Below are 17,283 nucleotides of genomic sequence, written 5' to 3'. Positions count from 1 at the left end.
AATGCACAAACACCATGGTCAGGACAATCTTCGTGGCTATTTGTCATTTTCAATCATGAAACCACCGTATCTGTAAGATGGATTGGTTCCTAAATAAAGCTGTAATTTCCTAAGCAGAGTGGATTCTGATCCTGATTTGTGAAAGACAACAACTACGTTGTTTAACGTTGTTAAAGTGTAAAAGCAAGGAAGAATGTTATGCTTGACAACTGTGCTCTCGCTCACTCGCTCTCCCTCCCCCTCTCCCTCCCTCCCTCTTTCTCTCTCTCTCTCTCTTTTGGTAACAGATGTCAACCTCGGTTAGATTCAACTCAACTTATTAGTGCATGGCTTTTAGCCAAAAGCAATTCACATATGTCTTAATAACAGAAATGTGTTTTTAAAAAAATGTATGTGATAAGTCACATATGGTAGAAGAAATCTGTACATCTCTCAGGCCTTGTTGTCACAATGAAAGCTTGAAGATAATTGCTGCAGAACATTAACATACAAGTGAAAGTCTCTCTGACACATTAAAGAGCCACACTTTGAACATACTAATCAAGCTTTGATACCAGCACGGCTCCAACAGACTGAGAAATACACCTGCATCTCTTGTCCTGATCACTGATCTTAAGAACATTCAATTTTGATTCTTACCCTCAGAGGTAATATTTAATGTTTCAAGGTAAAATCATTAGTGTATCCAGATACATTATGTGCTTACATTCACTAAGCATATACTTAATTTCTCCTTTATATGGAGTGTAATTAATGTGTACCACAGTCTCCCTATGGTGAAGAAAGTGGCTTACAACCATGAAGGTATTAAAAGTAAATTGACAAGTGGCTGAGAAATAGGGAAGAGGAGGCAAACCTTTAGAGAGGAAAACAGGCAAACTAAATGGATATTGTAACTCATTTACCATGGCTCTAATGGAAAGTTTGCTCAGCCTGAGTTAGATTTTGGGAAGTAACAGAATTTTAGAACGTGCATATGCCTTTTGCAAGCTATCCATCCACACGCAACTTGGAAGACAAGCAGTAAGGCTCTGGCTCTGTGTTCACTGGTTTCCAAGGCATTGTTGCCCTGTCAATGGATCTCATATCCATAATGACTTCAAAGATAGTAAGTTTAGAGTGGTCTCTTTGCTCTGAATGAGAACTGTGTGGTACATCAGCCCCAGAAAGTCCAGAACACAGGGAAAGGGCTCAGTCAATGCTTCCTCAATGTTTTAAAGGACAAGGGTGTGTGTGGGGGTGATAGTTTAACCCTTACAGTCAGGGAAAAGTGCACCTTTGTGCCTTTTTCTACCTGACCAGCTAGAGCATGGGTCTGCAAAGGTTTTCTGTAATGGGCCAGATAGTAAATAGTTTCCGTTTTGTGGTTTGTACAATCTCTGTCGCAACTAATCTCTGCCACCATGGCACAAAAGGAGCCATAGATAATATGGAAACAAATGAGTATCGCTGTGTGCCAATAGAGCTTTTTTTATAGACACTGAAATTTGAATTTCATGTAATTTTCACATGTCACAAACGATTCTTCTCATTTCTTTTCCCCAACCATTTGCCAAACTCTGCACCAGAGGATGACATCCAATCACACATATGATCATCTGCACCAATCTGTGTTCAGGCTTTAGTTGTAAATGCCTCCAGACCTCGACTTTTCCAGCAAGACTATACACACTTTCCATTGTATGCTCAATCAAATGTTAATTCTGACATACAAGAGCAAGCCAGTACCTGGTCCGAGGCAGAGCAGCGAGAATGAGCCAGAGCAACGTGGGAGCACTTTATACCTGGCATGACTCAAGAATAGGATAATGGATGACTTGATCAGTTACAACACATGGCCCCCTCCGATCTGACACTCTAGTGTGGGACCACCAGTCTCATTAAGCCTCCAGGCCAGGTTTCTGGAAGGACTGCTCTCTGGGATGTGTCCAATTTGTTTACCTGTTCATTCATTCAGGAGAACATGTATTTGGGGTCTCAGTGCACCCCATGTAACTGAAATTCTCGGTCAGACATCAGAAACAGAAAGAGGACCACTATACATAAAACTTCAAAAAACTCTGCTTCTGCTTCTGCTCTGCTATCGGGCAGTGTTCACGAACCATGCTCTGGGATTTCTGTCCCTGAGCTGAGGTCTTGAAGAGGTCTTCTTCTTCAAGTGCCCAGTGGTTGTGGCTGGGCAGGTGGGGTACCTATTGTGAGCGCACATGCAGCGGGACACCCAAATGCACACCGAGAACAGTTCCTTATTCAGTTAGAAGACAATTCTAAACATCTACCGGTTGATCGCGACTGAGGCTTACTATTGAGCAGATTTTCAAATCTATTTAAAGGTAAAACGCTCCATATTCTATTACTAATCATTTGGTTCTTCTAGTTTTCCTGTTTTCTCTTTACGATATTCCTTAAAGTGCTAGACGTTAGATGGAGTCTGCACTGTGAATTAACCAGAGCTCATAAAAAATATAATTATCTGTAGGGTCGAATCCTCACAAGGAGCAGAGAGAAAACTGGTCCCACTCCAGGCCACTAGAGTCTGATTGCACGTAGCCCCGTATACTACCAATGGGCTGTCCTGTGCATGCCAAGATGGAGCCTGAGCCTTACTTCCTATCAGGACGGCTTGAACTTGGAGATGTTTGTCCCACTGAGGGCCTGGGTTTACACTCCTCCAGCCCTTGCCCCATCCCTTGTGACCCGGGGCACACATCTGCACACCGGAGGACTGGAGGGAAGGGTGCAATCAGACTAGGGGAAAGAAGATCACTAATGGCCCACCCAGGGACCGGCAGTCCTGGCCTTGGCCTCATTAGCACCACCCTCTAATCCCGCCTTCAGGGCACAGACAGAAAAGAAATCAGGCTGCAGAGAAGATTTCAACCCCAATCAAACAACCAGGCAAAAACTCAGCTACCGGAAATACTCCCATAGGATGACTATAGCATAGTATATCTCCAGACTACAGATGCTCCTCCAGAGGCTACAAAAGCCGATAAGGAATATTCTGTGGCCTACGAAAAATTAAATTTAAAAACAAAGTACACAGAAACTTTTGGAAAAAATGAATTGGAGCCTGGTACCCACTACAGTGAAAGTCAGCTATCATAAATTAACACAGAGCTCCTAGAAATGTGAGATTGTGATAACCCAGCAAAGAGAGCAGGACTTCCCGAGGCCACGTGGCTGGTGGGCCTGGTCCGCATAACACTGCACTCAGATGTCACAAACCCAAATGACAAAACAAACATCCTTCTTAATTTGAAAGTCTCCCTTCTGGAAGAGACAGGATGTCTAAGATGTACTATGTTTAAAAGAGTGCTGTGCTGCTTGTTTATAATTTAAGAGTGCCCCATAAAACGCCTTGGAAATAGCTCTCTGTTAGCTAGAAAAACCTTTGGTTAAATATCTTTTTATGAGCTTTTCATTAACAGAGTAGCAAGGCCTTGATGCCAAGGTGCCAAACCTCCCCACGTGGCTGGAAATCACTTGGCACATTTTCAGCCATTTCAGTCTCTGTCATAGGTCCAAGGTTTGCAATTAAAAATATAATCTTTTTAGCATGTGCAAGACCCAAAGGCTTGAAGTACCATGCATTGAATAGGATTATAATAGTATTTGGCAGCTCTTCACGGATGGCACATATTAATTTATGTAAACGGGGCACAACTTGGGGCACTTCCTCATCAGGACCACAGGAAAAAATCAAATCAAAATCAAAGCTAGTCCCCGTTCAATTGGAGATTTGGGTTTTGTGTTTTGGTGGTTTCCCCCCTTGTTTGTTTTTGTTTTCGATCGTCATAGAGATGAACTCAAAATTCAAGGTCTCTTTTGCCACACACGCACGGAGTCCATTCAAATTAAAATTCCCAAAAAATAAAAAAATAACTTACTTCACAGGATTATTCTTAGGTTTCGCCTTTTCAACAGCCTGTAAACAGAAGAAAAAAATGCAATTAGACAACATTAGCAGGCATAATCTTCACAACTAGTTACCAAAACAATAAGCAGTATAAGACGCTCTTCCAAAACATAAGGACCTAACTGAAGCAGGCTGCTTGCGATAAGCAGACTGGAGACACAGAGAGCAATTTTCCTCTCTCTCTGCCTTGCACTCAGATCTTAGCCCCTGGGTGGGCCTGCTTGGGTTGTTATGACAAGGTGGGGAGGCAGGCGTGTGGGCGGGGGGAGGAGGGATGATCATGGGCACATCTAGGACTTCGAGATTTGTGGTGAGGACCCGTTTACCCTGTGTGACTCCTGACACCTGGCTGCACCTGCATGGTGAGAGCAAGGCCAAAGTAGCCATTTCTAAAATCATTTTTATTAGCGGACACCACAAAAGGCCAAGGGATGACCGACTGCTCGGATCAATCTCCTCCTGTGGAACCTTTAAGAAAACACACACCAAATCATCGAAATGAGGAAATCTCTGGGCCTCTCGGCCTGTGTCGCCTTAGACATGGAGCCTGGTTCCAGTTTATTGCTGAACCCATTGATCTGTGTACAGTCCATTTATCATTCATGAAAAGAGCTAGTGATCTTCACAGTATATTAGAAGAAACAACTCAGATCATCTGTCAACAGCCCTCTTATTTCTGTTTCCCTCTCCACAGGGATTGCATCTCCTTCGATTCTTCTGGAATTAAAATGTTGCTAAGCAACACAGCTGGGGGCGCTGATGGCAGAATGGCTACAGTCTATCAAACTGTTTAAGCACCTGGAGGGTTTTAGTGATGATTTTTTTCATACTTCTGTAGAATAATTACGTAATCAGAACCAAACTTGTACTCCCCTAGACTTTTGCAGAGTATAGAAATAATATTTAATATGGAGAGCGTCGAAGCAGTGGTTTGGCAATCTCCAGGATCTTCAGACCCTTTTAAAAAGTGTCCATTCGGAGACCTTTATATTTGTGACTCCTGGACGTGGGCAACGGCAGCTACTTATAACACCGGACTTGGCATTCTGGGTGACCGGTGTGGAAGTAAGTACCCCGGACCCTTCCATGCACAACAACAGCTCAACGCACTCCGGAGCCATTTTTTAAAAATAAATGAAACACTTCTCAATTTTAGAGATTAGCGTTGGAAATTCAAGTCCTTCTCTTCTATTAAATCTCAGGTTCTGTTGCTAGGTAAATACCCATTAATATTTGGGCACTTTCTTTGGCTCTTGGTGGCAAAAATCATCTTCTCACCATCTGTGCCTGAGGTTGAATTTTGGCAAGCGATGGAACAGCAAGCAAGCGAGAGTGGGAGGTAACAGGTGAAAACGATAAAACAAGCAATATGTGTGTAGCCGGCCCAAGTCACGTCTCACAGGTAGTTAGGATACGAAAGTCTGTCCCTGAGCAGGTCTGGCCCTGGAAAGGATGTGGGAAGGAACAGGCGGACCCAGTCTGCCCACCCGTGCACACCTACACCTTCCTTCTCTACCACCCTTTCTCCCCTAGTCCTGGCTGCTTTGGAATGGCATATGGTAGGGGCGGAAGACATGTCACTGTGGAAATCACAGGAACCCACTTTCCCCTGTCCCTTACAATCCAAACGAGTCTGTTCCTGAAGACTTAGCTTATCGTAAAGTCACAAGCATGGTGTTCAAGGGGTTTCCTTTGAAAGCAGAAGACAGGGAGGGAGAAATCACAGCGACATTGCTTAACCTAGCTTTCACTCAGTGACACGGTTTTTGAAAATGTCTTCTCTTCTCTGTGCCTCAGGACTGTCAATTAGACCCAGTTAGTTTTCTCTGATCAGGAGAAACATAATCATGTTCAAGGTCAGTTTCTTTGAAACCTATGTCTTTTCATACAGCCATCATAGGAAAATAACTTGATTCAAATGAATGTTTTCTGGGCTGCTTAGCTATTGATTGAAAATGTCTCTGCTGAGAGGTTCTCTTTTCTTTGGAAATTAACTCGGGATCATTCCAGAGTGCCAACAACTTTAGTCAGACGTGCTCACGTCGTCCTCCTATGTGCTCACCACCTTTCATCTCTAAGCTAAATGGTCACAGGGAGTCTCTGCCAGACCCGAGACAGAGCTCGCAATTTGTGTTCTTTGCTTCCGCTATAATGTGACACTGTGTTCAGCCCGCCATAGAGAATTATTCAACTCAGAGACTTCGAACGAAAGTTAAGTGAATTATTTGTGGGAGAACTATGTATGTCTTTAAGGTCTAAGAAGTAGTCTACAAAAAAAAAAAAAAAGCAAGGAGAACATTCCTCTTTTGAGATAATGGGACATGAAAACACCAATCCCATGTTCCGAAATGTGCAAAAGGAGGGGAATCAAAATGAAATGATCTCGTGTAATTCATCCACATTAAGAGGGTTGCATATTGGGATTACAGCTCATTTTGAGTTTAAAAACATACATTAAAGTAATTTAAACTGATTGGAAGATGGAGGCTAGATAGTTAACACTCACGCTGCTTTAATTTGCAACATCTATATGCTTTTTAAAACCTATATTCTACTTATTTTGTGCCACGTTCCCCTAACATGATACTTATCTTGCCATTAAGGAAGCTCTAGTATAAGAAAGGATGATACGATAAATTAAAATGATAGAAAATAGATTCCACTGTGGTGTGGCGAGAGGCTGCAGGCTACGGTGGAAAGAGTGATGAGTGGGAAATCCAGAAACCCGGGATCGGCACCCAGTTTCGCTGCCTACTTTCATCAGGACTTTAGCAAGGCGGCTGACACTTCTGAATCTGTTTCCTCATTTTAAAACTGAAGATAATCATTCCTGTCCCATCTATATCAAGGATGGGTGGGAGGAGCCAGCATCCACGGCGGCGCTCTAGAAACCGTCGTGCGCTATGTAAATGCATTGCCTGCGGACCCTGCTTTCGGGCTTCAGGGCACACGTCTGCACGGCCAGAGAGTTTATGGGCTTGCTGACTTGGGGACCCGCTGCCGTATTGAACCCATGCAGTTATTCCAATGAGGATTATAGGAGCCACTCTGTTCCTCTCTCCACATCAGGAGCAGTTCTGGGCTAAATAGAATGTTTCTGTCTGAGAAGTCTGACTCGAGGGAGATCTGGATGTGTTCAGATCCTGACCCGCCTAGGCCAGCAGGAGAGACCCCTGCGCCTTCACACAGGCCTGTCCTGAACCTTCTCGGGGGCTGGTGCAGGTGCATATACTCAAATCTCTCTGTCTCCCTCTCTCCCTCTCCCCTACGCCTCCTCCACAAGGCAGCCTAGGAAGCCTCCCTCCTTTCCAGGTGACTCCTCCGGCAGTGGTCCCCCCTTTCATACCTCACCCCAGGAGGAGGGCACTTTGCTTTTTCACTAACATTTGACCCTGAGGTGAGCCTCCTCTGTCATATGGCATCTTGAAAAATTATATGCCCAGGGAGAAGGCACTTCTCTCATTCCAAGGAGTGTTTATGAACTGATTCTTCTCTCATTACTAGCATTGTACTATTCATGGTATCCTGCTACGCGGCAAATTTATTTCCTCAGGAGGGATGATGTGGCTAAGGACATGCTCACAGTTGCTCACTCATTAAATCTATCTTCCTAAAAATAAGAAGGACCTTGTCTTTCTGTTATGCAGAGAATCTTCTGGCTCCACTGAAGCCCAAGCGACTCAGGGACTATACTGAATTATGTGAACCATAAAAACTACAGAGCTATCATGAGAAAATAGAAGGAAGGAAGGAAAGAAAGAAGGAAGGAGAGAAAATGGCTATCTCTTGAGTCCTGTCCTCCACGGCAAACATGTTTTTTTAGGGAGAAAGTGGTACATATAATCTATAGATGGATCTAACTTTAAAAAAAATTCTTTGCTAATTCTGTCCCAGTTTTATTCTAATCCAACAAACACATATACTACATTTATTTTAAAAAATGGGAGAATCTTGGGGCGCCTGGGTGGCTCAGTCAGTTAAGTGTATGACTCTTGATTTCGGCTCAGGTCATGATCTCGGGGTCCTGAGATCAAGCTCCGTGTCCAGCTCCACACTCAGCGGGGAGTCCGCTTAAGATTCTCTCTCTTCCTCTCCCTCTGCCCCTCTCCCTGATCACAGGCTCTCTCTCTCTCAAATAAATAAATAAGCCTTAAAAAAAAATTTAAAAATGAGAGGATCTTTTCAGGTTTTAAGAAGCATCCCCTGAACCGTGGTATCCAGACTTACCATAATACCTTTCCCCTGCCCCCATATTGGCAGAAAACAGACCCAATAGAGTATGTTTCCTCTTTGTTGAGACTGTCAAGGTGAGCGCTTGGAGGACCTAGACATGCTGTAGTGGTGGACTCATTTTACAGGGCTATGTGTTCAGGTGCTGCTTTTTTCCTTAATCAATAATAATGCTGCCAGTCAAGCATAAAATGTGATTCTACTAGCTTTTACCTTTCCTGCTTATACGTTTTTTTCCTGGTGTTCTGCTAGCAGATGCACCCAAGTTGGGTCTATACAATACATTTCTTTTTTTTTTTTAAGATTTTATTTATTTATTTGACAGGGAGAGACACAGCGAAAGAGGGAACACAAGCAGGGGGAGTGGGAGAGAGAGAAGCAGGCCCCCCGAGGAGCAGGGAGCCTGATGCGGGACTCGATCCCAGGACCCTGGGATTATGACCTGAGCCCAAGGCAGACGCTTAACGACTGAGCCACCCAGGTGCCCACAATACATTTCTTGATTAAAAAAAAGTGAGAAGTCAGTCATCCAGATAATTTTAAATAACTGAACATTGGGCATTATGGACATGAGACAGAAGAACAATCGATTGCGTTGCTTTTGAGTTTCTATGTTTTGCCTTTTTTAACTTTTCACAGGGCTGGTCCATGAAACACAGCCATACCTTAACCTAGTGACATGTATTGGTAAATTGTATTGATCGCTTAAGTTCAGAAGAGAAAACTCCTCTATTAACAAATGAACTCATCATTAGGGTATTCAGATGGTCTAAAATCAATACCTCCAGAATTGGTTAAATCAATTAAAGAGACATATACTTAGAACACTTGCCCAAATATAAAAATGAATTGCTTAATTACAGCATTTAAATAGATTTCACTGGAATGAGTAAAACAGCCAGAGGCTTATATTATCTCCTATAGGCTGGGGTTTCAGCTGGCAGCACACGCGCGCATAGCCAGGATTGCAAATTAAGAGGAGAAAATGTCACTCAGCATTTTGCAACACCTAGATGCCTGCTTGAATTTCTGACTTCATATCTAGGGCCTGAAATCTTTAGGAAAACACCACCTATTGTATTTCCCTCTCTGGATAGGGGCCCAGGAGGAAATGTGGAAATGTCAGTTGTTTGAACCCTGAACTTACATGTTCTCTCTCCTTAGAGTATTGGGCTTCTCCCATCTTAATTTAATTCACTGCATTCCGTGCATCTATGAAGTAGGCCTGTGCTAGACATAAAAGGGGCAGCCAGAGAATTCTGACCAGCAGAGCTTGGAGGAAATTCATCCCAGGTGGAGGGCACTGCATCTCGCACCTAATAATCCCTTAATAAACACTGACCAGATAAACGAGTGGGGGCTGAGCGTTGAGTCTGAGCGGTCTGAGCACTGCTGTGGGCGTGGAAGGGCGCGGGAGGAAAAGCCGAGCTCTAGGACACATGCATCTGGATCGGAGGTGCTGCAAGGCCCCTGAGACTTGTCTTCACACCACAGAGAGGACGAGGATGAGGAGTCCGGGCTGCCGGGGCGGATTTCGCAGCCAGCTCCCGGGCAACAGGCCATGTCCCCTCACTCTTCCTGCAGCTAGGCGCTCGCTCCATCCTCATTACCGCTCCCCCAGACACTGGCCACTGCCCCTCCGCCGCTCTGCCGGTCTCCCCGTTCTCCCCCCCTTTGATGCTCCACTTTCATCCGTACTTTCTCGGAGTCCTTCATGGCTCCCCACCGCTCACTGAATTCCTAATCAGCTTCACCCACCCCGCCGTTCGAGACCCTGCCAGTGCCAGCTGAACGGCGGCCTCCGAGCAGGTCCGCTTGGCCCCGTGTGTGGAGTCTGCTAACCAGTAGTTGTTTTTCAAGTGTCTTTAGCAAGTTCCACGTGTCAACTGGTGATTTGGTTTATAACTAAAGTTTTGATCTGTTGTAACTTAATGAAAAATGCACGGTCTTTGGTGAAGAAGCACGTTTCACTCATAAGAGTCTTCCTTGACGTTAATCATTCTCTAAGTGGAGTAAATATGGAGACACCAGGCACAGCATCTCAGCATTGGCTGGAGCGACTTATTCTCCCCAATAGAAGGGCCAATGTAAGAGGCACTCGGTTACTCTGTTCCCCTGGGTGTATGGATTTGAAAATTCAATTTCCTTCCCCCCTGCCAATCTGAGCCCTCTTGCCCCTGGTGCTAGAGAGACCCCCCCCCTCGCAAAATGACATGTGTCTTGCGGTGGGAGACAATCAATACCTAATAGAGATGCTCTCCATACCACATGTGACCAGGAACACGGGAAGGGTATTCTTAGTGCATAGTAGGTACCCAATGGTATAAAAGTATTCTACAACCTACATGGGAGTGAATACTGATGATGCATCCTTAGCCTGAACATCCTAATGTATTCAGGCTTTCTGTCCCTTTACAGCACGTTATACTCTGGGCGATGACATCATATCCATCATTAGAAAACCCACTAGAGGGACGCCTGGGTGGCTCAGTCAGTTAAGCGGCTGCCTTCGGCTCAGGTCATGATCCCAGGGTCCTGGGATCGAGCCCCATGTCGGGCGCCCTGCTCAGCAGGGAGCCTGCTTCTCCCTCACCCTCTGCCTATAGCTCTGCCTACTTGTGCTCTTTGTCAAATAAGAATCTTAAAAAAAAAAAAAAAAACCCCATTAGTCTCCCACCTGTGAGTCTCCTTTCCTCTCACACTCATAATACTTCTGTCACCTTTCATTCTAACCAATTGGCTATAAACCGGAGGTTCCCACGACCCCCTCCTCAGGTTCGACTAATTGGCTGGAGTGGCTCACAGAACTTGGGCCAACAGTTTACTCATGTCTACCAGTTTGTTAAAAGACACGATCAAAGAGACAGATGGACAGCCAGGTGAAGAGATAACATGGGGCGAGGTCTGGGTGTGTCCCGTGTGTGTGTGTGTGTGTGTGTGTGTGTGTGTGTGTGTGTGGAGAGTGGGGGAACAGGGAGTTTCAAGCTGCTAATCATGACTTGGTCTTTCTGGTGAGAAGCTCCCATCCAGGAGCCCACGCAGAGTCACCTCCTTAGAACACTCCTATCACCCAGGAAATTCCAAGGGATTTCATGCCCTGTGTCAGGAACTGGGGTCAAAGACCAAATGTCAGAACAAAAGATGCTCCTAGTGCTCTTACCAAATTAGGAAATTGCAAGGGTCTTAGGAGCCCCATGCCAGGAACCAGGCACAGAGACCAATATATCAATACACATTTTCTATTATCTCATAACACCAAATACCAACTGATGTCTCTGTGCCCCAGTGTCCTTATTGGGCAACATGAGGCAGCTGGAATAAAGGCACTCTATGGCCATTTTAAGGTCTGGTATTCTATATTCATACACAAGTACTGCAGACTATATACATACATGACTCAGGGATAAATATGGAACCTGAGCCTACCTCCATTAGCAATAAACAAGATTGATTACCAAGTTCATAAATGTTTCTAATATTCTAGAGAATCCTGTGGGGTACTCTGTGAAATATGGGTTATGCCATCCCATACATTCTGGAAGCATCTGCTGCTTTTATCTGCCCATCTATTTGAATTTTGAGTAGTTAATCTTAGGTTGGTATCTAATCTCATATTTGGTACCTCTTCTGTGTATTTACAATGCCTATGCTCTTTGCTCTTACTAAATAAATAGAAAATGCATACACACACACATATATATGTATATGTATATATACATATATATATAGCTGTTTAGGAATAAGATAGATTCTGTTTCCCATTCAGGACAATATCCTGGATGTTTGTAGCCTGCCTGTAGCTTTTCCAGCAGATGGCAGATATTTGGGGAACAGAGTAAAGCCTTCTTGGGCCCTAAACCAAAGTCGCAGTATATTTTTCAAAGCCAGCACATACATTTCAAAATCTCACATTTTCAGGCTGGCAGTGTTTTATTACCCAGCTTTTACTGGAGATGTTCATATTGCTCCAGTATATGCTAGAACCCTGATTAAATTCAAGACTTGGAAACTTCCAATAAACTTCCAGTACACATGGTACGCTGCCTGGGGCTTGTTGGCTAATGACTCCGAGCCAGGACCTCCAGGCTCCAACTGTGGATCTGGGACCCAAACTGGGGCGATGAAGGGGCCTAAGAAAAAGGACATGCTTGGACCCAAGCAAAGGGTGCAGTGAGAGTGCAGACTTAATGATCCCCGCTTCCCAGGGGTGACTGCTACCCCTGCTCCTGCCCACTTCTTCAACAGATAGGAGCCATGGTCATCCCCGTTCTACACGAGGGTCACCTTTTCTGAAATAACGGGTCAAACCATTTTTGCTTCCAGTTGGCTCTTAGGGCATGCAGCACACCCTCGCCCACGTCTGATTTCAACTCGCTGCAGGCCAGTGGCTTCGCAGTTGGAATGCTCGTAGATGGATAACTCATAAGCTGTAGTGGACAGTATCTCGTCGTCAGCTGTGACAAGCACCGCACGTAAAAACATGGTGCTTCTCCGCATCTCTGTGTGCTCTAAGCATTTTATTGAGATTACAATAAAAAGGCAATCTATGGAGATTATGAGTCAAAATATTTGGTACTAAAAGTAGGAGAGCTAATTACAATGAAAAAAAAATCAGCACGCAGATTTCTAAACAGTCACAGACTTGCCTGGAGCATATTAAAAATCACATCATACAAGCCCTAAGCAGTTTCTTATTAATCTAGTCTCTATGCTAATAGAGCCAAATGGGAAACACAATCTTGGGACTATGAAGGCCAATGTTATTCTATTAACCTTATATGTTATCCTATTTACTTTCCAGTCTTTAATGAATAAATTAAAATGTCCTCTCATTCTCTAATTGCTGGATAGTTAGGGTATGACAATGTACGGATTTTATTCAGCTACAGTCTGCAGGCTTAACTGCCCAAACTCTATCATTTTGTGGGGGATTTCAATGAAAGGCAATGACAGATAAACTGTTTACATTAAAAGACTCTATCAAAGTTATTTTGCACCTGGTTTCATCCTAATCCATCTGCTGTTTCTCTAGCTCTGACAGGCTGACCTCTCTTGCCGTGTAGGCCATATTGATGTCATTACTGAAGGAGGCCTTCCCCAGCCTTTCTGCTGATAACAAAGTAAATGGAAATGCAGAGAAACCCCGGGGAGGTAACAACTTGTTCAGCATGATGAGGGAGAACTGTAGCTAAAACAAGAGGACCGATGACAGCAGGGAAGAGTGTCTGTTGTCACAACGAATGCGTTCGCGACAGCACATCAGCTTCCAAAGAGCCGGCTAATAGCAGGAGCAAAATGTTCTCATTAGCAAACTTTAAACGTGAATGTGGGCTTGAGTTTAACCTGACTACTGTGTTTTGAAAGTGTAACGTGCATCCCAGGTATAAGGAACACATCCCCAAAGCGGCCAGAATGTTTGCATCTTCTGCTACCATGGAGGTCAGCTCATCTGCAATGATCTCAGAACGACCTGGCTGGGGAGCTAGCCCAACAATAATAAAAACAAACAAGTGAAACTGGATCAAATATAAAGCCAAAATCAAGAACCTGGGTGAAAAGCAAGCTACCTGTGTGTGAGATAATGAGTGATCTTTAGCCAAAAAATACAATGACGAAGTGCAGGGCAAGAGCTGAGAAGACACGATTGCTCTGTATATGTTAACATACTTGAGGTGCAGCCCCGCCACCAGCACCCAGTGGAAAAGTCCACACATGCCCAGTAACATGCTTTGAATGAAGCGCACATCTCTAAGGGTGCTAGCGCGATCCTTAAGCAGAAAAATAAAAAAGATCCGGTTAAATAAAATGGGGTACATGGGGGCTACTTGCAACGACATATCCAGACACAACTCATGAGAATGCCTTTGTGCTCAAAGCAAATCTGAATTGTTCAGCTCTGTTTTTAAAGCAGCAACACCACTCTAAGCTCTGTACCTCGGCTACAGAGTTGAGCCTGGTCCCTGACCAAACATTTCCCGTCACCGTGCTCACTCTCTAAAACTTCCTACGGAGCTAAATGAAGTCCTCTAACATTTCAGTCTAATTCACATTAATAACAAGATGGAATTAATATTAAAATGCCCTAAAGTCTGCTGCTTCTGATGTCAGTGTGAGGTGGCCGGGCCCGAGAGAGCCCTGCTCAGATCCAGCCTGGCTTCAGAGCCCAGGGCCCCCCAGACCGTCCTGCCGGCAGAGTACAAGGCCACACGCCCAGAGCTGCGCAAATCCAACATCATGATCATCAGTCGGTGAAACGTTAAGCAGACGTTTACCTGGTTCTGTGGATATATGCAGGAGGGAGCTCTTGAGTTTGGCCACCACACATTCTAGAAGTCTTTGGAATAGGTCAAATTGTGGATAGCTTAAAACTTTAAAGACAGCCATTTTAATAAACCTGTCAATACAATTTCTTTGTTAAGAAAACATTTGAGACTGATTAGGCTGCTTATATTGAAAGAGAAGCACAAGGTCTATATCTTTAGATCTTTTATTGAACTGCAAGCACAGCATGAATAACTGCTTCTTAGCTGTAAATGAAAATTGATTCCAGGTTTAACTCCTCATTTTCAGGGGTCCTTTAAGTCCCAAGAAGCATACGAAGACACATTTGACCCAAAGGAAAACTGCAGGTTCAGTGGGATAAGGTGAGAGCATGCAGAGGACCCCGCACGTATGCGCTCTCCAGAAGCCTGGCCAACTGGGTCATGCCGCCCTAGCCAAACGCCAGTGGACGCGCCACGGCCTCCCTGCCTGCCCCAGAGGCCTGGCTGGAAAATGGCCATGCAATAAGCATGGTGTGGGGAAGGCCAGGGTGGGGTTTTAGATTTGTGATGCCCAGAGCAGCCGGCTGAGAGGTAAAACTGTAGTCAGCTGGCTAACGGACATCGTGTAGCTCCCAACTGCGTTAGCGATAGCCAACTTTGAAAAACGGAACATACCGCAACACGGATGTTTACTCGGATGCTAAGTACAGAACACTGTATCCCATTCAAACCCTGTTCTGAAACATTCCAATGTCCAACGTCGACTTCAAGGGATTATTTCCCATTCTGGGGAAGCTCCGAGAGAAAGGCACGGTGAGTACAGCATCTCCAGGACAGGAGGAGAGAAAGGAAGAACTATAATTGAACGGTATGACTCAGCTGTCTACCCACTTCAGTCCTCTGAAGAGAAACTCTTGTTTAGAGCCACGTAATTTTCCTGGAAGAGATTTAGTGCAGAGGGGAGGAAAGGTCGTTCACATCCAGTGAATGCCTTTGGCGGGGAGGCAGTTAGGATGTTCAGTCCTATTCCTAGCAGATGCCTATGGTCACCGAAGCCAAAATGAAGGGCAAGATCTACCAATGGATCCAAAAGAGGGGACTTCCAATCAATGTTTAAAAGGGCCACGAGGAAGAATAACCACTGATATGTGTAGTGTTTGTGGTTTTCAGGGCATTTTCGTTCTCTCTTCCGAAAGCCACGCTCTTCATGACTACACGTATAATTCCCATGGCCAGGTTTGCCACATACTGACGGTTTTCCAGGTAGTGATTTCAGCAGCTCTCTTTAACATCCTATTCCTTGCAACGAAAGGCAAAGAAATGGAGCCAGCATCCCAAAGCATATGAGACATTTTAGATCGTCACTAGTGGTAAAGCCAAGGATGCTGACCACTGCGTGAAGCGGTAAACACTTACTATGTGCTAAGCAGAGTGTCAAATGATCTTGCCTATATACATTCACTTAGTCACTAAATCCTCACTATGACCCAGTAAAGTAGGTGCTAGTGTTACCTCCACTTTAGAGAGGCTTAGGTCTTTGGCCCAAGGTCATCCAGTAAGTGGCAGAGCCAGATTCAAACTGTGTTTATCCAACGACATCTGTGTACTCTCGCTCTGCCTTCCTACGCTCTGTCAACAAAGCCACACCACCTTAGCAGGCAGCACGGACCTATCTGCTTCCCAAACAGTCCCAACCTGGAAAGCAAAAAACGCAGCAGGCATGGTAGAAAGAACACACAACTTCTAACAAATATTTTCAGGGTACAATCACTATCGCTTTTTCCCTGAAATGATGTGTCTACGTGACTGTGTATCTCTGACTTTAAAGAGTCACTAGAAGGTAAAAGCTTCTGTTAAAAATGTTTTTTTTTTAAACAACCTTTAGTCTCCATGGCTGACCATTTGGCATCTTTATTTTCTATATTATAATTCTCCCATTCCGGTCTCATGCTCTATTTTCCTGTTTGCAGGAATAATGCTTAGCATTTTAAACACGTCCTAACTGCTCTGTTGGTGTTTGTGCACAGGACCTGTTCAGCCTAGCCAGCGGTGGGTAGGGAGGGGGGAGGTCGTTCTGATTATGAGAGACTTGAGACTGAGATGCCATAGTAGAAACTGACATGTCTTGATCCTGTGTTTCATTTTCATACATGCATTAGAAATGCATTCTCTTGGAGTCCTTTATGTTGCAAACTCTAGCATAAGGTCTTCCAAAAGGAGCTTTTGGAAAAGACTGGTATCAACTCTCACTAAGCCTAGACAATTCGGGTCTCCTTAGGTGAGTCCAGGTAGAGTGATCATGGTTGAGATGATTTGAGACTCTCTCCAGAAAGCTAATGGCTTTTTTATTGGACTATGTCTGGATGAATGTAGCCACCGGGTTCTGAGAAAGTTTCTAAGTATAATGTCAGCTCAAAGGAATGGTGTGGTCTGGCGCCTTGGACACCACACTGAATGCACTGATGCATTTGTTTCTATGCTTTCCCTCCAATCATCCTACCACAAATAGAATCACTCTGCAATTCTGTTGCTCAGACCAGAGACCCAAACCTACCTAAGGTTTACTGGTGAGGTTCAAGTAAGACAGAGCACCTAACTTAGTATCTATCAGGCACAGAGCAAGGGTGGCTCCGTAAATGGGAGCTCTCAGCACTCCTCCTGGTGTTTCAGGCAGTATGAGGGTCCCAGTCACAAGATGAAAGAAGAGTACCATATTATCTCTGCTGTACTATGTTACCTTGCCTGAGTCAATTCAAAAGAACCAAAAACAGGTGTTCGGACAAAGACTTACACACCCATGCTCACAGCAGCACTATCAACATGTCCATCAACTGATGAACAGACAAAAGGTAGTATATTCATACGATGGAG

The 17,283-nt window shown here is 44.5% G+C and overlaps 1 protein-coding gene across 1 annotated transcript in view; it reads right to left on the bottom strand.

The window, feature by feature from the left end:
• The window catches only part of AFF2 (AF4/FMR2 family member 2), a 322,097-nt gene that overhangs the window by 79,140 nt on the left and 225,674 nt on the right, over positions 1-17,283 (bottom strand). Inside the window, exon 10 of the mRNA XM_035001853.1 lies at positions 3,891-3,928. Within this exon, the coding sequence (XP_034857744.1) occupies positions 3,891-3,928 (38 nt within the window). The remainder of the gene's footprint in view (positions 1-3,890; positions 3,929-17,283) is intronic.

The sequence above is a fragment of the Mirounga leonina genome, unplaced genomic scaffold, assembly GCF_011800145.1.
Source record: "Mirounga leonina isolate KUSES-001 unplaced genomic scaffold, KU_Mleo_1.0 Mir_101608, whole genome shotgun sequence".
Lineage (NCBI taxonomy): Eukaryota > Metazoa > Chordata > Mammalia > Carnivora > Phocidae > Mirounga > Mirounga leonina.
The sequence above is the reverse complement of the archived record's forward strand: the minus strand, read 5'-3'. Positions and strand labels throughout refer to the sequence as shown.